Source organism: Lytechinus variegatus, chromosome 15 (genome assembly GCF_018143015.1).
Source record: "Lytechinus variegatus isolate NC3 chromosome 15, Lvar_3.0, whole genome shotgun sequence".
Lineage (NCBI taxonomy): Eukaryota > Metazoa > Echinodermata > Echinoidea > Temnopleuroida > Toxopneustidae > Lytechinus > Lytechinus variegatus.
The window spans coordinates 961,835-989,606 of NC_054754.1; the positions used below are offsets into that span (position 1 = coordinate 961,835).

At 36.4% G+C, this 27,772-nt stretch overlaps 1 protein-coding gene across 2 annotated transcripts in view; it reads right to left on the reverse strand.

Annotated features, from left to right (window-relative positions):
• The window catches only part of LOC121429212 (dopamine beta-hydroxylase-like), a 40,539-nt gene extending 13,367 nt beyond the window's left edge, over nucleotides 1-27,172 (reverse strand). For both annotated transcript variants that reach the window (XM_041626172.1, XM_041626171.1), the window contains exons 1-6: nucleotides 26,471-27,172; nucleotides 16,600-16,788; nucleotides 7,422-7,601; nucleotides 5,139-5,222; nucleotides 4,626-4,805; nucleotides 720-822 (exon numbers count right to left, since the gene is read on the reverse strand). In XM_041626172.1, coding sequence (XP_041482106.1) covers nucleotides 720-822; nucleotides 4,626-4,805; nucleotides 5,139-5,222; nucleotides 7,422-7,601; nucleotides 16,600-16,788; nucleotides 26,471-26,872 — 1,138 coding nt within the window. In that variant the 5' untranslated portion in view covers nucleotides 26,873-27,172. The remainder of the gene's footprint in view (nucleotides 1-719; nucleotides 823-4,625; nucleotides 4,806-5,138; nucleotides 5,223-7,421; nucleotides 7,602-16,599; nucleotides 16,789-26,470) is intronic.
• Nucleotides 27,173-27,772: the final 600 nt, after the last annotated feature.

The following is a 27,772-nucleotide window of genomic DNA, read 5'->3' on the forward strand; positions in this document are numbered from 1 at the left end:
GCACGGACGGGAAATGTTTTATATTAAGACCTTAAAATGATATGTCACTACATAAAACAATAATAATTCGAAGTGCGAGAAGATATATTTGGTGTATATTGACTTGAAAACGGGAGGTTTTAGTACAACAGGATTATATATCTCGTTAAACAGACAATGCGAGTATCAGGAACAATGAAGACATAGGCCCTGAGCAAATTATGTTTCATAAAGTTATATATATATATATTTTATTTTTATGTAATATAACATAACATAATTATAATATAACATAACTAACAATAATTTCTTCCTTCCCACTATGTTTCTTTCACTTTCCCCCTCTTTTTCTCTTTTTCCCCATTTTTTTTGACCAGCCGATGGGGGGGGGGCACGTGCCCCCCATGCCCCCCGTAGTTACGCCACTGCAAAGAGCAGAGCATAATGTAAAACAAAATTGTATTTTTTAAGTACCCCAATCCTACCCTTAAAACGCTATCCGCAGTTGACAACAGCACAGCGCAGTTTTTGTTTAAAATCGACGTGAGATGTTGAAAGTGCATCATCCAAGACTTGTAGCCTGATTCAAAGTCTTCAAAGTGGGTCATCTTTGTTATGGAAAGAAAAAATATATCACCCTAGGAAGGTGTCTCCGGAAAGAATTGCCCTCTGAATACTAGGGAAGTCGACATATTTGAATGTAGTCCAAAACATTCGAGCTTTCAATGTGTGTTTGATACCTGATTTTCTAGATGGATTATTATAATGGATCTCAATCATGATGTAGCTTGATGTTGATGGTCCTCCTATAGCGATACCTGCCTCTTCTGGATACACAAATGCCTGAAATGAAAAAAAAATGGTTAACTTTAACAATAACAATAATAATATAGCGGGGTGGAAAATAGAGATTTTATTGTTTTGGTAAAAAGTTGGTTTGCCTTTTTGCACTATTTACATTCCATAATGTGTTATTTTTTGCCGGTTTTCTGGGTCAGGCCGGCTGTGTTTGGAATATGGTAGTGAAGGAATTCTAACTGAATGGTTGCTATGCGTTTCTATAGGCTGTCTGGGATTTAGAATTGGTATTTATCGGGACTCAATGGATTTGGAAAAGTAGAATTGAATACTGAATTAGAATGTATGGGCAGTCCAGCTGAAGTAAAATGACAAGTCCACCCCAACAAAAAGTTTACTTGAATAGAAAGAGAAAAATCCAACAAACACAACACTGAAAAATTCATCAAAGTCGGATGTAAAATAAGAAAGTTATGACATTTTAAAGTTTCGCTTAATTTCACAAAACAGTTATATGCACATCCTGGTCGGTATGCAAATGAGGAGACTGATGGCATCATCCACTCACTATTTCTTTTGTATTTTATTATATGAAATATTCTAATTTTCTCCTCATTTTCAAGGGAAACAACGATTAATTCCTCCCTGAACATGTGGAACTAGCATTGTTTAATACTATATGGTTTAGTCTAGTTGGTCCATATTGTCAAATTGGTAAAAAATGAAAAATTGTATAATTCACACAATTAAAAAAAATAGTGAGTGAGAGATGTCATCGACTGTTTCATTTGCATGTCACTGAGTTGTGCGTATCAATGTTTTTTTTGAAAAATAAGCAAAACTTTAAAATGTCATAACTTTCTCATTTTACATCCGATTTTGATGAAATTGTCAGCGTTATGCTAGTTTTCTGCAAAGTAGAAACGTCGTTTGTCATGTTTGTCTCAGTGGGGCTCCAAAATGGTGAATTTCCTAGAAATTGGCAAAATATGAAATAGAGGTTGGGTGACTTCAGCAGCCCCCTGAGGGGGTAGGCTTCGATGTGCCAGCGCTTCGTTATATGTAGCAGATAGAAAAATACTATTTTTCCTATCCAAGTGGTTTAAGACAATGAAAGTGTTTTGCAATATAGGAAAAACACCTTCTTGCATCAATGGGCGCTCCAAATCGACAGATTTTCCTAAAGAAATTGTTAAAATGAGAAATAGGGGTTGGGTGACTTCAGCCGCCCCTTGACGGGGAAGGCTTCGATGTGCCAGCACTTCGTTATATGAAGCAGATAGAATAAATACTACTTTTTTATCCAAGTGGTTTTAAGACAATGAAAGTGGTTTGCTACATAGAAGAAACATCGTTTTGCCTCAATGTGGACTTTCTGATTTTCTAATAAAAAGGTAAAATACAGAAAAAGGGTGGGTAATTTCAGGATCCCCTGACGGGGGTAGGCTTTGCTGTACAAGCACTTCTTTATATGTAACTGGTAGGGAAAAGGGCAATTCTTTCGTCTCCATGCGGTTTTAAGGCAATGAAAATGGATTGCTTTTTAGCAGAAACACCCTTTAGCTTCAATGGGGGCTCCAAATTTGCAAATTCTTCCATAAATTTGCCAAATACGGAAACCCACTGACGGGGATGGCTTCAATTTATTTATATGTAGCAGATATAAAAAGTCTACTCTTTTGCCTCCACGTGGTTTAAACAATAAAAGTGGCTTAATTACATAGTAGAAACACTTTTTCATCAATGTGGCTCCAAAATGACGAATTATCTAAGAAATAGACAAAATACGAAAAAGGGGCTGGGTGACTTGGGGCAGCTCCCTGAGAGGGTAGGCTTTGATGTGCCCTCACTTCTTTAAATATAGCTGATAGAGAAAAGCCTACTCTTCCGTCTCCAAGTGATTTCAAGAAAATAAGTTGTTTTTTACTTAACCGCATCATTTTGCCACATTGAGGGCTCCAAAAGGCAAGATATTTTAATAGTCAAGCTTAGAATAAGGGTGGGGGTACCTTCGACATGCTCTTTCGGGACTATGTTTGAGGTGCCCGAATGTAATTGCTGGCGACATGCAGAGCAATGCCTTCTCTAACTTTTCCAAAAGGTTTCATTAACATAAAAGTTGCATTAATATGTAAAAAACGCCTTTTGCCCTCATATCCATTTTCCCTATATCTAAGCAAGTTAAGACACTAATACTGGCATGAAGCATATCAGTGTTCTCGTTAATACATCGTCTTTTCGTGTTGAATGCTGATATTTTGCGTTAGCTGTTCATATTAATGACAAAACAGAAAGATATCGATACACATGCAATTTTTTGCCCCAAAACATGGAAATTTTGGCATAAATTGAATAGAAATCATCGTGAAATGTTATTTATTCCATATTTTCCATTGTTTGTGCAAAAATCTGAAAATAATTGATTTTCATGAAAAATCCAAGATGCACGACAAAAATGGGGTCCTCTTGGCCTTCCGTACAGGATATGACCCGGCAGCAACACATTTTCTTGACCACTGATATCATGTCAACATGTTGGGACCATCAAACCTTATGTATAAACTCCCCCAGCCCCCGGTCTAAAAAGTTGATTGCGAGCAGTTGGGGGAATGGTGAAGAGAGAGTTACGTAAGAAGGAAGAATGATGGAAAGCCGCAGAACTTGAATTTGGAATCAGACTACGGCGGACATTATTCATTAGTTCAACTGATACGACAGGCGGATTAATTTGACGCATTGCACCAAAAGTGATAGGACCGATTTGGGAAAGGGTTTTCTCGCCGCGTGAGGTTTGAGCCAAGAAGGATAAAAGGGGATTCCTGTACACATTATATGCACTTCCACTCCTTGGGGAGTATTCTAGTCAGTCGCTGGTGAGGCGCACACAGTACTGGACAAGCTACAATGCCTTTCACGTATACGGGTACCCATTTTGCACCTGGGTCGAGAATGGCAAGTGCGGATTAACGCCTTGCCAAAGGATGCTAGACCATATTGGGATTCGAACAAACAAACCTCTGTTTACAAGACGAGAGAGAGTCAGTACCACTACGCCACGGCTTTCCACAAATTTAAAGAACGTTTCAAACAGAAAGCTTTTATCTTCTGATAGTTTTGTAATCATTCAAAAGTAACAAGTGGCAGCAAATAAATTTATTTTCTTTGTGATTATCGTGGAACGTTGGTCAAAGTATAAAAAACATATAAAAAAGTCGTTAACGTTTTCATCATCGAGAAAATACAATTCCATCTCTTCCGTTGACTGAATGTGTGCCTGCTTTTTGAAATGTGTTTTGGAGAGCCACCACATTTTTTATATTCTACATTATTATGAATGGTGCAATACAGACGTAAAGGGCGTATAACCACCTTTATCGCCAATACCATTGATACCATTATAGTCATCATCATCATCACCATCTCCACCAGCACCAACATCACCTAATTATCTCCACCATAAACACCACTATGCGTCGATTCCCACAAACCAAGATGGCTTCTAGAGGAAACCATAATGTAGGGATTCTATGGGAGAAATGAAGTACAGATTATGTCACCTTTTTTCTCTGAAGAATTTTAGAGGTAACATAGAACCCATAACTATCGTCTTATCATTTATTTCGAGTTCTCACTCTTTTATTGCCCTTTCTCCTTTTTTCTTCTTATTTTAACTTCTTGAAAAATCATAAGGGTCGCGGTCGCTCCTGCCCCCCACCCACCGACGTGCCACCTTGCAGCTTCTTACCCCATTATGATGGATCATTCACGAGTATATTGAGACTATCAACAATAGAGATATATACTAACATCGCAAACTCGTAATATATATGTCTATGCTATCAACCAACCTCAGCACCCATAGCCCATGCTCCTATCACTTGACTACACGCTAAACTCGATGACCCAGCTGGGCGGTCATCACAACGACCCTGGTAAAGGGACACTTCCACGTCGGAATCAACGTCGCAATGGTAGACCTCGATATGGTGAACGAGGTCCTCGTTGCCTTCTGTTACCTCTACCTCATACTAGAATATAATGAAAAGAGACAAGAATAAAACCATTAACATGATTAAATACATCTTTGTTTGAATTTAAGGACAGCACATGCTTGGTAATTCATAAGAGTAATATATATATATATATATATATAATATACTTATATATATGTGTGTGTGTGTGTGTGTGTGTGAGGGTGTGTGTGTAACCGTCACTGCTGTTTTGTTATCTCGTTGGAGCCAGTATGTAAAGGTGCAAGATGTTTATTTCCAATCTTTAATAAATACAATTTCGAATATTTCGTCCATCGTTATAAAGATGGCTATTTTGATTAAAATGGCCATTTAGAAATTAAAATATACCTTTACAATGTGATGTTTTACATCTGCGTCAGGAAACTTGGAAACTTTACACCAATATGTAGTGTCATCACCTGGAACAGTAATCTATAAAAGAATGAAAATGATTCCAACTTAACACAAGGTGGTGCACGAACCATGAGTCTCGCCTGATAAGATAAGCAATATGATCTTTTGACCCCTAGATGACTTTTGACCTTATCGTCCTCAAGAGCATAGTGTGGTAAAACAAAACGATCATATGTACCAAGTATAAAAACAATTGATACAGGTATAAATAAATTCGAGCAAGTTTAGCAGAAACCTAAAAAAGGATGTAAACGACCTCATATCATTTGACATTTTGACCCCTAGATGACCTTTGACCCCATCAACCCCATGAACACACATGTGGTATTATCCAAGGATCATTTTGTACACAAATGATGAAAAATAAAGAAATTATAGCAATTTGAACAAAAAATTGACCTATTGGCCCCGAGATGACCTTTAACCCTGAGAAGACGGGGGGGGGGGCTGATTCAGCCCCCACCTCTCGACATTTTTTGCGATAAATCCGCTACTCGAAATTTTTTACCGCGTCGCTCGCTGACTTTTTACTTTTAAATCTTCTTAGGCGTCGAAATAGCCCAGTCTATTTAAGGTTAACTCATCATCCTCAACACACATTTGGTATTACCCATGGATAATTTGTACCAAATGTGAACATAACTGATGCAGAAATAAAAAAAGAGAGCAATTTGAACAAACTTGACGTTTTGAACCTTAGATGACCTTTGTCCCAATTATCCTTATGGACACACATATGGTATTACACAAGGATCATTTTAAACAAGTCTGATAAAAACTGATGCCATAAATTAAGAAATGAGAGCAAGTTGAAAAAAAATAAAACAAGGATGAACATGACCACGTACCATTCGATATTTTGACCCCTAGATGACCCTTAAGACAAGAAAAGATGTGTTGGTTGGTTAACATTGTTGAGGTTGTTGAATTTGAATAGGTAGATGTTAACGGCCGTTTTGAATTTTTCAACTGGCTGCATGAACAAATCAACGTTCATCATGGCCCGTATTATGAACACGGGTTTAAATTAAACCCTGGTTTTAAGTTGTGGAAAGCCAGTTTGGGAACAGACCCGTAACAGTACAAATCCACTCTATTATCTAAATTGACACTCACATTGTTGATAATTGTCTGGGAATGATAACTGAAGTATTTTTCTTCATTATGAAAGCAAAGAGAAACGAATTAGTAAATATTAGAAACATACAATATAAACAGAATTTTTGAATTTGTTGCTCCCCATAATATTAGCACAGAGTTAGACTGTAGTCTAAGTAAAACCTGACTTCAGAATACAAATACAGGATACAGATAGACAGGCAGACAGACAGCCAGATAGATATATCGATAGATAAATAGATAGATAGTTAGATAAATAGATAGATAGATAGATAGACAGACAGACAGACAGACAGACATGTAGACAGATAGATAGATAGATGGATAGACAGACGGATAGATAGATAGATAGATATACAGACAGACAGATAGATAGATAGATAGATAGATAGATATACAGACAGACAGATAGATAGATAGATAGATAGATGGATAGACAGATGGGTAGATAGATAGATGGATAGACAGATAGAAAGATAGATAGATAGATAGACAGACAGACAGATAAATAGATAGACAGACAGACAGACAGACAGATAGATAGATAGATAGATAGAAATAAAGAAAGAAAGAAAGACAGAGATAGATATACAGACAGAGAGATAGATAGATGGATGGATGGATAGCTAGATAGATAGGCAGACATACAGACAGAAAGAAAGATAGATAGGTAGATAGATAGATGGATAGATAGACATAGGGAAGGATGGATAGATAGTTAGAAAGAAAGACATACAGACAGATAGATGGATAGACAGGCACACAGGCATATAGATAGATAGATGGATGGATGGATAGACAGACAGATAGACAGATAGACAGATAAATTGATAGATAGATAGATACATACATACATACATACATACATACATAGATACATACATACATAGACTGTTATTGATCAAGGTGTTATTGTGGTAGATTTATTGTTATATAACTTACCATTGGTCTGTAAGACAATTTAAATACAGTATATTAAACAAAATGAAACTGAGTATAAGAAAGAGAAAGACACTCCTGATTTCTAATTCATTAATATATTCATTCATATGTTGACATAACTGATAAGCAAATATTATTGGAATGTTTAGTACTTACGTCATCAACGGTAACCTCAATAATTTTGGTATCAGATGGAAAACGTGGAATGGGTCGATCTGGTTTAAGTAGTGTTACCCTTCTTAACGAGTTATGGAGGGGTGTAACAGAGGACTCCACTGTATCGTTTAGAGGCCAGGATCCAGGACCGCGCAGAAAGAGCAGATGAGTCGTACCCCTCTGAAATTAAATATATATATATGATTTGGGGTGTACTAATAAACTGAATATAACTGATCGTTGATAATGATGATCCACAGCATTTATATTGTGCCATATTTCTGTTAAATTAAAAATATTTACAGGCGCTGGCTAATCCAATTGAGCTAATCACACTGACTGAATAGCTGATTGGTATATTTGGCTGATTGGTTGATAAATGAAAACTTAATTGATAAAATCAATTTAATAATAAATGAATAAAATAAATGAATTCATTGAATGAACTTAATCAGTACCTTAAGTGAAAGAATTAATCTATTAATGAACAAATATTGAATTCAATAAATTAATTACTAGAAAATTAGTAAATGCATAATTGAATGAATTTAACGGGTAAATAAATAAGTTTAATGCATAAAAGTAAATAAATAAATGAACGAATAAATGAATCAATTAATAGTTGAATAGATATATAGATAAATAACCTGTTTATATTTTTAAATAGAACCGACTCGATGTAATTGTACTCTATAAACAGTCTAAGCTTTTTATCATATACATATTCGAAATGAATGTAACTGCAGTGTATCTCACAAAACCCTGTAAAAAGGTAAAGGCATACCAGTATTTTAATAATTCATTAGGACCATAAATGAAGATTTACAAAAGCCTCATTATTTTCTAAGCATACACTAATTGTAAGCATTGTCAAACCAGTTTCGTGGTAACATGATTTATGCACAATTATCATCACCAAATATTTCATTTTTTGTTACAACTGGAAGCAAAATCTAAGTAATTAATGGATAATGAGTTTATTGAAGTTATAGCTCAAAGCAACGTGGTGCTACAGACAACAGATATGATTAACTTATTGTTGAATGATGACCGCCTTAGGCATGACATCGACGGCTTGATTCTCATTTCAGGAACAAGTTCACGTCGAACTGATAAACGAGGTGGGAATCGATTGAAAAGCTTTTCACCGATGGTAATGGTTGACAGGGTCACGTGACATTGCGCTGCGGATGGTAGGGTTGAACATGACTCATTGTCAAACTGTCTTAAATTGGAATAGTGGCAACACAAGGGTAATAGACGGGGGATGAGTGAGACAAGGTGATTTATTAATCTAGGCTGACACTTGCACGATTCCGTGTCACGAGTCGTGTTAGTGCGCAAACGTAGACTGGCGTGAAGTGTGCGTAAATCCGTTGTGATGGGGTGCCATGTCGGGACGAAAATTTTGAAATGTTGCAAATTTTGGTCACCATAAAATTTAGCGACCGGGTCATGAACTATTCACAAACTGTTTGTGAACTCGTCGGGACGATGAGGGAGGATGCGTGCTAGTGAGTGGCAGTGCGCGCCCTGCCGCGACTGTCACGAACTACCACGAATGGTTCACAAAGGCTCACGTCGAGATCACGAGTAGGTCAGGACATGTTCCCGAATTGGTGCGCGTCGCAGCGTGACCGTGCCTTCCCACCGGCACGGGCACGTGTACTTCACGCATTGATGCTTTCTTTTCATTTTGTTTTGAAAGAAGGGGGTTTCTTTTCTTTTATTGTTTGTTTTCATTTCTCTTCCCCCTTTTCTTTTCCTTTTCTTTTTTTCGCATTTTTCTAAAGATTCTTTTTCTCTTTATTATTTCTTTTCAGGGGTAAACTTCTCAACCATGTCTTTGAAACAGGTCAGTAGACTGTCATACTGTCCAAATTATGGCCTTCTGGTAATTCATTCCCTGACCCACACTTTCCTTTGTGGATTTCTTCGAGATGGGGTTGCCTCTTACAACCTTTTCTGTTGCTCTTCAACAAATGGCTAAAGCAGGCATCTTCTCTTCCCTGCAATGATTCAGCATGTTGTCCCTTCCACAGCCAATAAAAAAATGACTAGGGGTGGGGAGGCCCCATTTTGATGTGGCGTGCCCAAGTCGGCACGATACAGTCTGATTGCGTAAACTTGTGATAATGCGGGAAGTACGTAAACTATGCACAAACTATGCGTGAACTCGTCGTGACAGTTCGTTTCATTGTGGACACTGCTTGGCACACATTCGTGAACTAGTCGTGAACAGTGCGGGAGCCTCCCGGTTCGTGCCCCATAATGGCATGACTTGCCACGACAAAATCGTGATCAAACGTCGTGCAAGTATCTGCCTTGTATTATGCTGCTATGACACTTGCACGATTTGGGGATCAGAATTTTTAACGACTAATAGTACTTCACGCATCGAATCGCATACTTCCTGCAAATATCAGACTTGTTCGCCTAAAAGGCATACGCATGCCCAGTTTGGCTATAACAAACGGTCCCACAATCAAAACGCTAAAAATTTAGTCAGAATCTGAATACAAATAACTAAGATACTGAATTTCAAAGTTTATCAATATTTTGTGAAAACAGTTAAATGCACTTCCTCATGAATATTCATTACGTTTGCTGTGGATGTCAAGTTTCCACTTTCCCTTGTTCTTATGTAACTGCCTGAAATTATTTTTTCATACAAAAATGCAAGTATGATGTTTCCTTTGTAACAAAATAAGTTGCAGCCATGATAATCTTTAAATAATCAGTTGTCAATTAAATTTCTTTCATTCTTGGTGGTCAAACTTTGAATAAATAAAATTTTGTATAATAAAATACAAAAGAATAGGTGGATATATGACATTATCAGCTTGTTCATTACATATTCATGAAGAAATACATAAAACTGTTTCATCAGAAATAATGCAAAACTTTTGAAATGTCATAACCTTGTGATTCCTTGTCCGATTTTGATGAAACTTTTAGTGCTGTATTTCTCTGTTTTTTCTTTATCAGTTCAAATTATATTGTTTCGAACTTGGAGTAAACCTTAAAATGAAAATAATTGTAAAAACATGACGTAACTATAGGCTTTGAGTGTCCTCACACTATCGAAATGAAAAGCAGATTAATATAACCATGCATCATCAAACGATATTGAGTTGATTTCCATGATGTGGCTGCAACATGACCAGTTGGTTTTGGATCCAGTAGCGTGTAGATAGAGGGCTTGTTTCACCATGAGTATCATGACCATCAAAAAAGAAGAACGGGAAAGATAAAGAGTGAAATATCATATTACTTTTATGACTGTAAAAATCTATCCAAAAGAAAAGTATCTGTGTTAATAACACTTTGTTTCTTCATCCGCCATATCTGACCCCCTCAAATTTTGTTGGCCCATTACGCTACAGTTATAGGCGACACATTAATGTTTACCTTCTAAACATGCTAAAACGCTGAAATATTTGGAGTATTGATTGATTAATTCAATTTTCCAGGGATTGTTAAAGGCCAGTGAGGGGGTATATCAGACACAACCGACTGTGACGTATGCATGGTGCAGGGAAAAAAAAATCCAAACTGTGTTATTGTTGAGAGAGAAGGAGGAAGAGAGAGAGGGGGGGGTAAGGGCTACAGTATATAGTACGATGGTATTAAAGAAATAGATACACTTAGGGAAATGATTTATGACAGTGGGAGGGGAGTGTGTGTGTAGGTGCGTGTGTGTGGTTGTATGTGTGAGATAGTGGAGGGGAGAGACGAGAAAGTGGGAGGGACGGTAGAGGGGAGGGGCCTTGGGAGGTTGAGTCATGTGAACACAGAAACTGTAATTGAATTATGATTGAATGAATGGGATCGACATGACGGTGAAATCTTTTAACTGTCGCAATGTAAAGGAAGTAAAACCCATGAAGAAAGGCAAAGAAATATGAAAAGAAAAAGAAAAAAATCGAGTTCAATTCAATTCAATTCGGTTTATTATGAAAAGACATTGTAAAACAGTCCGAAGACTGACACATACAAAGTTAACAGAAAAGGGGAAATACATTAAATTATATACCTACCTGTACGAATTAACAAAATATAATTAGAACATAAAAGTAAGATTAGATATTGCACTCGAGGTTCTACACATTACAGAAATATCATTACGGTGATAATGCTATATAAAGAGAAAATAGAATGATAAAAACACACAAAAATATTGGTTTATGTATTATGTTGATTGATTTCAATGTAAACTGAAGGGGGGGGGGGACTTTAGTAAATTATGAAAAAAGAGGTGAAGGGTGAAGGGAAGAAAACAATGTCATACTTTTACACACAAATTATATACAAACATGGGTTGACATCGAGTTCAGTGGCATATACAGTTAAACCTAACATGGCATAATACAGCACCCAATAATAATAATGATAGAATAAGAAATCAGTGAAAGAAATAAGAAAATAAAAAGAGAATAATAAATAAATCATAAGATAATAAAACAAATGCAAAAGAAAAATGTACTGTATCGAGGGATTAGGTTAAACATCATTTTGTTTGATTATTTTTTTATTATTATTATTCAAAAGATTGTTACCTTAGTTTTCTTCTTCATTTAAAACACTGTATCACCAACAGACCTAACATGGTATGATCTAATTCTACTTTGAGGAAAGGGGTTAAAGGTAAAGATTCCGAGTGAAGCAGTGAGTGTTTCCAATTAACTTTACAATATAGGTAAACTCCACACAATCAAACTTATTAGAACAGCACGAAGTAAATAAAAACTGCTATACAAACCAAACACTAGTCGGGCCTATGAAATGAAATCCCATGAACGCACGAGTGCAAACGAAAATGGCAACCGGAACAAAGAAAGAGATAGTGCTTCGATTCAGACCTAGAATTAAAACACTGAAACCAATGACTCTGATTGATTGAGTGATTGACATTACAGTATTACGGTTCTCAAATATCCGGCCATCCGCGTTCTACCTCAAGTCGATATTCGACTGAACGATAGCATCACCTGAAATGCCGATCGACTGATTGTACGGTTAATATCCCTTGGTACACGGTTATGTGAAATTGGATCTTTCGTAAATCGACCATTGCTCCGAGTAAAGGGCAGAAAAGTTCGATGGACGCAATTCCAGCTATTTTCTTTATTTATGATTTGTGTTTGTTAAATAAATAGGTAACTTGTGTAGCTTTCAGCATAGCAAATGTCCCAACGCGAGCTCCATGGGGTATGTAACCGAGGTGGCGTTTTACCTAGGCATTTTATCAAAATAATGATAAACTTCGACTCCATCTCCTTTCTCCGCATTATCCTTTACTAATCATTATATTGCAGTTCGGGGGAATTAAGATAGCATAGTATTTTTCCACTGAATACTTGAAAAAATTGCAACTGTTAATGCACGTAATGAAATTGTGAAAGTACGGCTATTTTGTCAAATTTCATAGATTAAACAATTCTAATAGAATCAACAGTGTACGTATTTTCACTGATATTCTTTTGGAAAGCAAAGTGGCTAAGGTTTATAAGGCTATAAGGTTTCACAAAGTTACCAACAATCAACCAAATAAAATCAATGAAAAATCTAATTGATCTGAGGTTGACACTGGGTGAATCACGACCGAGGGTCGAAGGTGCTTCGAACTGCAGGAAATGGTTTGCTCATGACACGTGCATTATAAGTAGAACCCTAAAAATAATGAATATTAATGTACCATAAATAGTGAAAATGGTAACATGGCGTTAGTGATAGACCAATGGTGGCTTCTGAGGTAGTTTAGTCTAATGGCGACATCACAACCCGAATAAAAATATATGCATAGTATATCAATTGTGGCCCTATGTTTGCGCCCCTAAAATTGAACTCAAGATTAAAGATGAACTTCTTTTCAACTTCACAAAAGTTTCAATTGTTATCCTTCCCCGGGATTCTTCCTTATATTCTTAATGTACATATGCCGAAAATACCATCAAAAATTGATAAAATTAAGTAAGGAAAAAACACGACCTGTCATTTTAAGATGCCCCATGTGCATTCTTCGGCACCCATTTACCTCACCTGAGTTTAGGGAAGCACAATGTGGATATAAATTTCTTGCTGAGAATATTAACGCCATTGCTGAAATTCAATAGAGCTTTTTTGTGATGAAACAGACCTCATACCACTAACCCCGGATGACACCAAGAGGGCTATGGAGCTAATACAACCTCTTATCGGGCTATGGGTTTAATTCCACCTCTATGGGGCTAATACCACCTATAATCGGGCTTTGGGGCTAATATCACCTCTAATCGGGCTTTGGGGCTAATACCACCTATAATCGGGATATGGGTTTAATTCCACCTCTAGTCGGGCTATTGGTTTAATACCACCTCTAATCGGAAGATATTGCCCTTCATTATCTCCGCCCCCCATGTTTAACGTGGCGGAAACACAAAATGTAGGACAGAATAAAAGGAAATGGTGGATGAATGGCAAGGCCGGATAAGAAATTTTAATTCGAGAGTCTCAGCAACTCGCTTGACTCGCAGTACTCTAGAATAAATTGTTTGAGCATCTTTGGTTGTCCTGAGCAACAAAGGGGAAGCGGGCAAAAGCCCCCCCCCCCCTTCAATAAAAATGCTGTGAAATAACGATAGGATATACAGAGGTATAGATAAAATAATTATAGTGACAGAGCTATAGATACCAAAATAAGATCAAATTAGGGGTAGAGTGCGCACACCTAACAAAGTTTAATGAACTTTTAGCAGGAACACCACTAATAATCATGCCCGTTAAGGGCCCAAATTAGTGTAAATTTCACCCCCCCCCCTCCGCACACAAACAAATACAGCTGAAATTATTATTTGCGTTCAGCATCCCCCCACCCCTCTTACAAAGTGAGAATCCTGGATCTGCCTTGGTAGGTTTATTAATCCTCTAAATGGAAAAGGGCATATGAAGTAAGTATCCATAACAGTAAATATATCCCGTCCTGCGGGTAACCAAAACCCCATCTCACAAACATTTTAAACACATCTGTTGATCCTCTAAACATAGCCCAGCAAACGAACAACCTTACTATCCTTACTCGATTCAATATTTGCATTCGGCCAGTGGCCCTTGCGGTGTTTCTTCTATCGAAACTTTACATCGAACTGCATTTACAAATCGATTTGTCTTGAGTTACACGTTGTTCATCATGGCTACTGAAGTTCAACATGGAAGGCTTAATGACGTTTCAAATCGACGGCTCACATTGGAGATGACTTTGAATGAACACTTTTAGAAATTTAGAAATCTCGATGTTGTAATAAAAGTTCCCAAAATCCTATAATTTACCAATTTATTTATTTTATTTATCCATTTATATTTATTTAAGTGTGTCTATCAATTGACTGAATTCTACGTGGAACATTGTGGCCCAGTGGATCAGTGTCCAGAATTTGAAAGAGAGGTTCATGGTTCGAACCCCCCAGCAATGGCGTAATTTCCTTCGGCAAGCACTGTGCTGCACTCAACCCAGGTGAGGTGAATCTAGTGATTCGTTGAATTGATTTATAACATGACTTGTGTAAATTTCCCTGACCCTATGTCTTTCAGTATACACACAATTAAAATGAATCATCGGTTTATTCATTGTAACATAATCATGATGAGCTGTCGATATACATAGAATGAAAACATGAAAAGTGTACATAGAAGTCAAAGAAGCACATACTTCCATTGCGAGGACAGAATCAGCGTTTCAAACGTCGTTTCAAAACGCCGATCATAAACATGGTTCTGGGAGTGCTGTTAATGTTTATCTTTTCAGAGGCGAAATCACGAACTGCAGATGGCTTCGCATCGCAATTTTCGTTGAACATGAAAGCGAGGTCAAATTGGGCGCGATCTTTTTCGAAAGCTTTTTTTTCGAATGTTGTTATGGGGAAGGTGCGTCGACTGGTATTTAAACATCGAACAATTTCCTATATTTAGGTTACTAATGTGAAAGATAATGCATACGAGTGAGTCATGATGTATACGTGCTGATAGAAAAAAACAACAACAACAGATATTACATTTTTGCAATTTTCATATCTACACATGATTTAGCTATGAAAAAAAGTGGGTGAAAAAAAAAGAAAATCCACATTTCAATGTTCGAAATGCAAAATTGCAATAGAAATACAAACACTTCATTTGGTTCTATTGATCGCAGGCCCAACATCCACTGTGCAGCGGTAGATCGACGTTGTTATTACAATGAACTTGACTTCGTTCTTTAAATTCTTTACAAATCGTGGCCTCTGAAGTACTCGTTTAACCAGATCAATACCGCATATACTCATGTTTAGTTTCGCTTAACTCGCGCAACGTATCGATTTCAACAGGTGTTTTAGCTTTCGTGGTTAGACGATATGATTTCTTAATCAATAATGCTTATTCAATTTCTACATTAAGAGGAGATTTGTGTCTAAACAAAGTGAATTAAGTGACGATATATGTATTGATTTAGTTAAAGTACTATTATATGTAATAATGTTTGCTTGTTTTGCTTATGTCTTATTTTAGCAGGGTATGGCCTTTAAACCGCTTTCTTCATTTCATTATAATCGTGATAAAAAGTTTGACTAGCTCCCATCACACTATGGTTCGAATTCACAAACGGTGGACGAACTATAATCCACGGACTTACTTTAGCACCGGGGTTAAATTTAACCCACGGATGAGTTATACCCCGGTGCTAACTGTAGTCCATGGATTAAAATGACGTCGCGTTTTATACCCGGATATAACTTGAGTCTACCTTTGTGAATTCGGGCCTATAATTATATTCAGAAGCTAACTTCGTTTTGATGAAATATACAATGTTCTGCGCTTTTTTAAATTCAATTTTATCATTTATTCATTTATTCACTTTCTATTATTTATCTATTTATTTATTTATTTATTTATATTTTTTTTTTGGGGGGGGGTATATTGAAGATTCGTTCCAAGATTTTACAAACCTAATGTTAGTGGCGCAGTCTGTGTATTTTGAAAGGGGAATGTAACCCATTTTTTTTGTTCCATTGAATTAGTGTGAAATAGAGCTCTCTCTTCTTGATACTTTTCTTTCTTTTGTTTTATTATATATCATCTCCCTTTTGAAATAAAGAAAGTTGCAGTCTGCCCCTACCCCTAGTGCCATTGAAGGTATTCATAACAGACAACCAAACTAACTTACCTCAACTAAGTAGTCTTTATCATCACAAGTATCGATCTTTCTCCCGTACTCAATTACCAGCCATTTTCTCTTCACATCATCGCTGTCGTCATCTTCATTGCTTGACGGTTGCCTTATCCAAGCGTTCCATAGCTTGTAATCTTGTTTGTCGTCCACGGTTAGCACTCCATATTCATCTGTATACGTGTCCTATAACATTTCATTAAAAAAATACCTACAATATTAAAGTTTAGGGCTAGGGGTAATAATATGAGGGATTGGGAGGGGAAAACACCACCTAACATGCCTAAAGTTGACGTCATCTTTTTCCCCAATAAATTTGTGAAGTTAACACGACCAGGCCTTTTTTTATATATTTATTTTTCAAAATACTTTTCTTCTATTCCCTTCCTTGTCTCTCCTCCCGTTTGTCATGGGGCACTTTACTTCCTCTTTGCCTTTTTATAGTCTTTCCCCTATAGATACTTAGGCATTAATATTACGTTTTCAATTTCATTCTTATTTCCAGTGAGAATTTTCTTTTAATTGCCAGGACTAAAAATATACCCGACGTACATATTCTCATCCATTTACTAGGCATGTCAAACGTTAGAAAAAAAGTAGGATAGTTTAATAAACATGAAGAAATATTGACGTTTGAGTATTATGAAATTAGGTCCGAAAAGAGCAGCTCGATAAAAATCAATAGGAGAAAACAGAGGTCAAACGAATGCTCTTGTTTTTTTCCATCACTTAATAAAAGTTTAAGAAATCTTCGGGGAATTGAGTTTGAATCTCAACTTTGCTTCGGGCTGACTCGCACAAATGGCGTCTTGCTTGGAGCATTTTGAAACATATTGTACTATAGTATATCATTTCATGTGTGTGCGTGGGAAGTATTTAAGAAAGTGGTATACCGTGGGCCAATTTCCGGGTAATAGTGAGAGGAAAAGTCACTTACATGCACATGTATGTCATTTATAAGCGTCATAAAGGGGATAGGGGCCCCGGATCGAGGGGCTTCGATCCATGTCCCAACCCTTCGCCTTGTTCAAAGTTGAAAAAAAAGTGTTTGGGGGCTTTTTAAAGCTTCGCAAATCGTATTAAAAATGGCGGACGATTGACATTGATAATAATTTTTTGAACCGTAAACTAAAAAAATATTAACTCTTTACAATCCTCACCCCATAAAGATTTAAAGATAAAATGAATATAATTCTGATACAAAATAAATGATCCTTCATATTAGAAACGGCGTTTTCCTGAAAATCATTAAAATAATAACTTCTTCTTCAGCGCTTTTTTAAAAGTTACAAAGCGCTTTTATCGAATCTGTGGATTTTTTTTCTCCTTCTTTTAGATATTTTTTTCTCCTTCTTTTAGATATTTTTTTCTCACAAAATATGATCTTTAGACATAAATTCATGCAGGAAGGTAAAATTGAGGACAAACACCGACCACACGACATGACAACGGTCATAAATATATGACTATTGACCTGTGGAAAATAAAATTAGCGTTGAATGAAGATATTGAGGTATCCATATCTGTTATGTTATTATTATTTATTTGATATTGGTGTGGGGGCAAACATCACTACTGTGTATTCTTACAATCTTAGGAAGGATTGGTTAAAATAGCAATTATGTTGGAACATGTAAATATGATAATGTGCAACAAGAGGGTCAACCCTCATTCTGCTGCATTTTAATTCACAATTATCATCTCATTTTTGTAATTTATTTTGGCCAGATGTATTATCACCAACAATTGTAGCCAGTCCTTGTTAAAAGAGTATTTAGTGGGGACAAATAATCATCCTGGATTCGAATAAGGGCACATGAGATATGAAAAGAATGGAAGAAAAAAAGACGGAAGAAGAGGAGCTTTGAAGTATAAGATCGAATAAAATAATTACTCTACCCTTTGTTCTGTGAGAAAAAAAAACAATGAGGTTACATTGGGGATGGGGTGCCAAGTGGGTATAGGGTCCCCTAGGATTTTTAAACTCGTTAAAAATAGGAGGGGAAAAAACAAACAAGAAGAATATAATGGAAAAACGAAAGAAATGAAAGAGAATTTTTTTTTAGAGATGTAGATAGTTTAATACCCCTACAACATGCGTAAATCCTGGAGGGATGAGGTATATACACTAAATTAGCACTAGTGCTTAATTAGCACTTCACTTTTTAAAGTGTACCTCCCCATATTTTCAGCCATGGGGTGGCATGTACAGTCACCTGACACACACACACACCCTTTTCAAGACAGATTTTATATAAAATCATCAAATGTTTAATGCCACTGTTAATGTGTGGATTAAAATGGCCTTATTTTGAATTCTAAAGACGCAAAGTTTCTCACGTGGACGCTCCCCAACAGCGCTAAATCTAAATTCTTACAAGAATTTGGCCACGACATACCCAGGGGCGTAACAGAGGTCGGTGGCCAGAAAGGGGGGGGGGCCAAGAGCAAAAAAATTCCAGGTCATAATCATGATACGAAGAGGCACTGGTGTAATGAGGCAAAGATTTTGAGGGGGCCAGATATGGCGTATCGAATTTATAAAAAAAAGTTGCGAGCGAGCAAAAAAACTGACATTTTTATTACAGAAATCAAATTGTTGGGGCGACACAATCCGTTGTTCTATTTGTTAGCTATTTTCTATAAACATTCTTATGTTTTATTCTTGGTTTCCCTTTTTCAAGCCTTTGAGGCTTTTTGGGATACCTTTTTCTTTCATTATTTTTTTTTATCTCAATGTTTCATGATTATATTTGTATATTTATGTTCAAAATAATGTATGATATTTGTATGTTTTTACTTGTATATAATATTGAAAGAAATAAATGAGTGTATTTCCGCTCTCCCACAATCATAAATTTTATGACAGATTTTTGCTTACAATATTCAGAAAATGATAGCATTTTCACCCTTCTCTCTTGCATTTTCTTTCCTTGTTTACTGTAAGAAATTAAGTGCTTATATTTAGCACGTACGGTGCTTGTATAATGAGTCATTATTAATGACTGCACTACGAGTGCTGATTTTCTAGTTTAAATTTGAAATAGAAAATCAGCACTCCTAGTGCAGTCACTATACAAGCACTGTAAGTGCTAAGCTAGCACTTCGTTCTTTACAGAGTTTTTTGTTGTCGTCTGTACTTCACTGTGAACAGAATTCTTTTTAATAATTTTGCGCGTAGATTCACAAAAAATCATAAAAATATATAATTGAGCAATTGTAAACCATATTCATGTACATTTATTACAAAAGTCTGTCACATATATATATATATATATATATATATATATATATATATACAATTAATAAGTGAACATTTTAAACAACAGATGAAATACGGAAATTATAAAAAACAAAAACAAATAGTTTATCGAGGCAGGTACGTATCATGATTACAAAAATTGGCTTGCAATGTCTCTTTCAAGGTCTGAATAAAACTTTTCAGCTCGCATTCTTTGTGAAAAAAATAAATTTGAAATTGATCAGTGAGATACACATCCGTTTAATGGCAATGTCCTTAAAATGTCTCTATAATAATTAGGTCAGTATACACACTAAGAAATTCGGGTTCAATTTTACACCCCTATAGGGGTGCACATACTTGTCCCAATAAGAGTTCCCCTAGCGGTGCACTCGTACACCCCGAATAGGGGTGTACAGTGTGACCCCTATATTGGGTGCCCATCTGCACCTCAGAGGGTGTACACGTAGGGGGCATATTGTACCCCCACCCAAAATAAAAAAAAAAGATTGTCGAGACTTTCGGTCAATTCACTTACAGTATCGATTATTTCAGTTATCTTGGTTGGGACTCGAACTCAACTCGTTCTATCTGTGCAAGATTCTTCCCGCTATGCCAGCGAGAAGCACTGAGAGCGATTGAGTTCTCTAGAGATATGACCCGATTCTTTTTTTGACTCGTGCTTTATAGTTGTGGTTCAACTATAGCTCTATTTATTGTTTCTACAAATGTATACGTAATCAAATGTGTTTTTGGAACAATTATCATCACATAAATATTAAACGAAATATAAAATGATTTCACTAAGGTAAAGTGAAATGCGTTAGTGCATTGTTATTTCGAGTAATCTTCGATTACAAATCAACTTAATCTATACCATATAGATCTATTAGCAAGACTGGTGGGTGCACGAAAATATTACAGGGGTGTACAACAGACAAGGGCTCTCACATAAGAGCTAACTTGCACGTCGATGGTTTTGCGAGGTGTACGCACGTATCGTACACCCCATTTGCAACGGGATTTCTTTTTTGCTGGTGCCCCCCCCCCGCAATGCCGTGACCAACGGTACGCAATTGGTTATTTGCAGTCCAGGCTTTCTTACCGCTCCTTAATTTCAATTCTCGGCAGCCCGGTAGTGTTATTAAATTCTTTTTTTTGTCCCTTTTCTTCGTTATCTAGATTAGCACTTGGCTCATTCCATTCTACCTCAATTTCCCGCTTTTGTTTGCTATTTTGTCATTTTTAATTTATTTCCCTTTCTTACTAATCCTGCTTATGTACCAGGAGGCCTATTTCGGAATGACTTTTATATTTTTCACATGTTCTTCTTTCGTTCATTTTCCTCATTTCCTCTTTTCCCCTTTCCCTTTCTTTCTCCCTCCCTTTTCCACTTTTTTTCCCGGTGAAATCCGCCGGGCAGCCTGCCCCCCCCCCCTGTTACGCCACTGGACATATCCCTACGTTTAGAATAAAATTGTTTAGAATATCATTTTTCATGTTGGAGATTAAAAAAATGATTATTCGCAGAATTAAAAAAAGGGTTTATTGAGACACACATCTTGTTCTTTATTAAATAAGTGCTTAAACTATCCAGTTTTTCACGTCGGAATATAAAAAAATTCAGCTAGCGATTTACACTCGCATCATTTTTTTTAAGTTAGATACCCATCCTATTCATGGTTACAAAAATTGCCTTTGTAGGCCTAGAACATCCAGTTTTGAGGTGGAAATAGAAAAAGATTTTTAAGTCGATCTTCACACTCACATTATTGGTGCAGGGGCGGATCCAGCTTTTGCCAAGGGGGAGGACGAAAAATATTTTTACCCATATTTTCCCCCGACCAGCCGCTCAAAGTTGATTTGTGCTTGTTTCTTTGAAGGGGTAGTCCTAACAGTCACTTCTTAGCTTTATTCTTTTTTTTAATAATTATATGTTTTATTAGGAAATCATTATCAAATCACAAAATTTACAAACAATTTGTCTGATTGGCAAAAAATAAAAAAGTTACATGAAAAAAGAATAAACAAGTAGCAGATATAATATACAAAATCGAAGTAATAGGCCAATTTCTTTTAGGAAGAATACATAACAATAAAGAACAATGAAAGCATAGTGAATGTATAACCGTACAAGTGCATCAATAGCAGGCAAAATATTATGACTGGAATTTCAACTATCGAAAGTTGTGTAATAAGTCTTTGACAAGGGAGATAAAGCATTAAAATGCACAAAGTAACCCAAAATATATGGGATATAAATAATAAAAAAACCTTACTTCTTAGCTTTATTCTGATAAAACAGCGTATTATATGATAATCTCATAAGCCCGATTTAGATGGTGCGAGCGCGAAGCGTTTTATTTCTCGAAATTTCACCTAAAAATAGGTAATCTAAGCACTTTTTGTAATCATTAATAGAACAAGTAACAAAACTAAACAACGCGTTTTGTTACATAATATTGTTATTATTCTGACCTAGGACCGTAACATTCTATAAAAGGACATATTGTAATCATATGAAATGATGACTGTTTTTCGATTCTTCTTCCTAAGCACGAAATGAAACTTGTCAATATTCCATTCTGAAAAAGGGGGCAAGTTAATTACGGTATTAGGAAATTATGGAAATGTTATTATCTTATATATTAATCTAAAAAGCCTTTTTTTATTAAGGCCTGAAAACTGGACATTCTAAGCATTTTTGTAATTATGAATAGGATCCATGGGTTAATACATTTTTGAAAATTAAATGCGAGCGCTAATCGCGAGCCAATTTTTTTTTATAAACTGTCATGAACATGGGATTTTAAGTCGTTATATATATATATATATATATATATATATCTATATATATATATATATATATATATATATATATATATATATATATATATATATATATATATATGTATATACACATTGTATATACTCCACACATTGTATATACTCCTGAAGAAGACGGAGGTCCGTCGAAAATTCGAGTAAATAAAAACTATATTGGCATTGAAAGCATTACCTTTTAACTTCAGCATATTTTGTTACTTATATATATATACATAATATATATATATATATATATTATATATATATATATAATATTTGTGTGTGTGTGTGTGCGTGGGTGTGTGTGTGTGTGTGTGTATGTATATATATAATCAATATACACTCTAAAGATATTGGGTAAAAATATACTGCATGATGTGTCCAACCATGGACCTACCAACATTGGGCATTTTTATTCATACAGTGTAATTAAAATTTTGCCCATTCTAACCTTACTGGAAAACGTGCTTCCCGCATTTGGTAATCGGGACCAATATCCATCGGTTATCAAGGGCATCCACTGTACCCCTCTCCTAGGCCTAGCAACGCCCCGGTGACAACATCTATTGTATTTTTTTAACGCAGTCAACACAATACAATGTCCGAAGACCTTGTTAAACAAAATTGATTTCTAATTTATTGGAAAGCGGTGTTTTTTAGTCATCACACTATAAATATACACCGCCCCAGTTTAACAAGATAAAAACAAATTAATTTTATGAAGCAATTATGTTAACAATTATTAATGACTGCGTGAAGTTGTAATTACGGAAAGGTTGATTACATGATCTCCGTCAATGGACGTGTCGATAAAAATATCTAGATCATGTTTACAATGAAATTGTCTGAGTGGCTGTCTGGCTGTTATCTTTCGTCTGTGATGAGGGCCCTGAGGGGAATTATTTGGGCGGTAATGATGAAATTGGTTATAGTTTAACGTCGGTTTTTATTGAATCGTTTGTAAGGCATGGTGTAAAAAGTTAAAATGGTCAGTGTCTCTCAAGTCCTCAGTAGGATCATGGAGGTAACAAGAATGGAGTGACAACGATACAAATTTCTAAAGAAATTCAAACGAATACACAGGTGCAATGTAGTCTAAGATGGCGACCTGTGATGCCGCCAGTCATGGGTAAACGGGAAAATTATTTGTGCTGGAAACAAAACTGGGATATCTCAATTTTTTTATTTGAGTACAAAGATATTAAACACATGACGAAATATACATCAAACGCGTATGAATGTGTCCTTAAATTGGGCGAAATATTGACTGACAACAGTTTTAAAGTGTGATAAAACCGAATAATTTGACGTTTGAAAATCAACATTTTACAAAAGCCCACTCACTTCCACACTAAAAATATTATGACTAATTTGTCGGAATGTATCAATTTGTGATGCTATGTGTCAGAACTGCGGCCAAATGCGGCCAGTCGAGTAAATTCATATCAAATTTCACGAAATATTGCAACATTTGATTTTGCTGTCCCCTGTAAAAGTGAGCATTGTGTCTGTCAGACCAGAAGCAGCGTAAAGTAATTACAAGAGCATGCTTTGTTTTGTAATTTGCCTGTAAGTCTGTATGTAGTTAGCTAGGCAGGAATCTGATGTCTATACAATCTACAAGAAGTATGCAACATATTTTATCATTGCGGCATCAAAGTGACCATAAAGGGAAAGTGATTGTGATAGTGGTGTGATTGTGATATTGGTGTGATGGTGTTATTGGTATGATGGTGATATTGGTATGATGGTGTTATTGGTGTGATGGTGTTATTGGTATGATGGTGATATTGGTATGATGGTGTTATTGGTATGATGGTGATATTGGTGTGATGGTGGTATTGGTGTGATGGTGATATTGGTGTGATGGTGATATTGGTATGATGTGTGTGGTATGCTGGTGATATTGGTGTGATGGTGGTATTGGTGTGATGGTGATATTGGTATGATGGTGATATTGGTGTGATTGTGTTATTGGTGTGATGGTGGTATTGGTGTGATGGTGATATTGGTATGATGGTGTTATTGGTGTGATTGTGTTATTGGTATGATGGTGATATTGGTATGATGGTGTTATTGGTGTGATGGTGATATTGGTATGATGGTGATATTGGTATGATGGTGTTATTGGTGTGATGGTGTTATTGGTATGATGGTGATATTGGTATGATGGTGTTATTGGTGTGATGGTGTTATTGGTATGATGGTGATATTGGTATGATGGTGTTATTGATATTGGTGTGATGGTGTTATTGGTGTGATGGTGATATTGGTATGATGGTGATATTGGTGTGATGGTGTTATTGGTGTGATGGTGATATTGGTATGATGGTGATATTGGTGTGATGGTGGTATTGGTGTGATGGTGATATTGGTGTGATGGTGATATTGGTATGATGTGTGTGGTATGCTGGTGATATTGGTGTGATGGTGGTATTGGTGTGATGGTGATATTGGTGTGATGGTGATATTGGTATGATGGTGTTATTGGTGTGATTGTGATATTGGTGTGATGGTGATATTGGTATGATGGTGTTATTGATGTGATGATGTTATTGGTGTGATGGTGATATTGGTATGCTGGTAGTATTGGTGTGATGGTGATATTGGTGTGATGGTCTTATTGGTGTGATGGTGATATTGGTATGCTGGTGTTATTGGTGTGATGTTGTTATTGGTGTGATGGGGATATTGGTGTGATGGTGTTATTGGCGTGATGGTGGTATTGATGTGATAGTGGCATTGGTGTGCCATGGTGGCATTGGTGGGTGGTAGTGGCGGTGGGTGTATAATTGTAGAAAATGTTTTGTTGATGCTGTTGTTGTGGTGGTGGTGGAGGTTTTGTTTTGCAATGGTTCCAAGATATTGCTCTGGCGACAATTGCTTCGCTCTAAATATTAATCGAATGACTTCAACTTCAACCCTGGGTTTAACACTAGCTGTACTTTACTCTAAACCTAACCCCTAACATAAGACCCTATTGCAACCCTAACGTCTAAGGAGCAAATGTCATATCACCGTTGGGGTTGGTATGTCATGAGAGTGGTGAAGATATATGTTATGTTACACTGAGGTTATACCGAGGTGTTTTACCTGACTGCTAAGAAAGCACGAATGCCTGTAAGCAAGCAACCAGGGGACTAACGGCTTAAGGTCCTCTCCGAGGGACATGGTAATGAGGAAAAATGTCTTGCCAAAGGGCACTATATAGCGCACCACTTGGGAATAGAACCCGGGTCATCGGAATCAGAAACCCCTGCTCTATGCTGATGATCATTGTGAGGAGTACGACGGTAGTGCATGTTTATGACCAGTTTGACCGGAATAATTTAATCTCCTGGGGTCCGTTGCAGAAAGAGTTGCGTTTAAACGCAAGTCAAAAAATCATTCGCAAGTCCCAAATGCGCGCTGTTGATTGGTTAAAAATCAAGTTGCGCATGATTTTTCGAGTTACGATTGATTGCAACTCTTTCTGCAACGGGCCCCAGATAGAATAGACAGACAGATAGATAGATAGATAGATAGATGGATTGATAGATAGATAGATAGGTGGATAGATGGATGGAAGGATAGATAGATAAATAGACAGATAGATAGATGGAAAGATGGATGGATGGATTGATAGATAGATAAATAGATAGATAGAAAGATAGATAGATGGTGATCAATTTGACAAACATACAAATTACATATCAAGTTTTCATACAAAATATCGCAACATTTTCTAGATGATACACGAACCTATTATGTAAATTATTCAGAAAAGAAACTTTTAGACAATATATCGTGGGGACGACTTACCAAAATAGTAATTACGTCATTTGATCCCCTAATAAACGTCACCATATCAGCATCAGTATATGCACCGTAGGGTGACATTCCCACAGCCAACCATTCACGGCCTGCATGAGAAAGGGCGGGAAAATTGTCACCCTTGCTCTCTGTATCATCTGCAGTGTCATCGTCGAACAACGGTACGCTGAGCATGTAACGTAGCAACGACGTCGTATAATTGACGGACCATCTTAGATGGGCGAGTTCGTCGATGTCGTCATCAGGTGTCACGAAGCTCGTCTCATAATGGTAGTCGTGGACGGTGTCATAATCAGGTTCCTCAGATAGGATAGGAAGTGGCTTAACGAAGGTTAAACATCGTAAGAAGAGGAGAATGTGCGTTGCAGTCACTATGCATTTCTTGTTCATTTTCCTTCCAAATCAGCAGCAATAATTATCTTAATTTTCCCCCTTTCGTTTTTGTACTGGGTATAAAAATCGTTAACTGCGCACTAAACTTCCAATCAAACAACAATTGCTATGAAAAATTCATTTCTGATGGAATATTGGATGGATTATCGTCAGCTAGATGAATAAACCACTATTTGGTCTTTATTAATAGTCAGACTTCACGTTTTGGACGATTGCTTGTTGGTGCGCTCGCTTGAGTTAATAATCTGTCCCTTGTGCTTTGACTCAGTCAGCATTTCAAGCAATCTGTTCGCTCTCTTAAGGGAGAATACCATCAAAATAACGTTGTTTAAAGTTCATTGAGTTGGGTTTGACATCTTCATGAATATTCATTTAGATGTACAGCTGCGTAATCCGACCGATATTGAACCAATAGGAAAGAGTCTTAAGGGAGGAGTCTTGGGAAAACGTATGACGTCAAGGACTGACTTTTATTGTCCTTTCCACAATAAACTTCTACGTCAACTTAGACGAAAATGAAATGGTAAAAACGTTTGGATGGAAAATTGCTTTAAATAGAATGAATAACGATCTTTTCAACTTGTACGTGGGCTACTAACTACTTCCGAATCACACTGACAACAAAAATGAGAAACAGGGTTATCTGAAAAAAAAAACAACTATGATATCAATTAACATGAATAATCTTTAAACTATAACATCCAGTAATTTAATGAAGCTCATAATTATGTTAAAAATGTTGACCATATATGTTTTTAATTGATCATTATATAGTTCATTAATTGTATTCATGACCCTTGGAAGCAAAGGTGCACCCCAGGTATTCTGAAAGATGTGTAAAAATGGAAAATTATACTTCCTTATATAGCGCTTAATACTTACCTTGTCAGAAGTCTC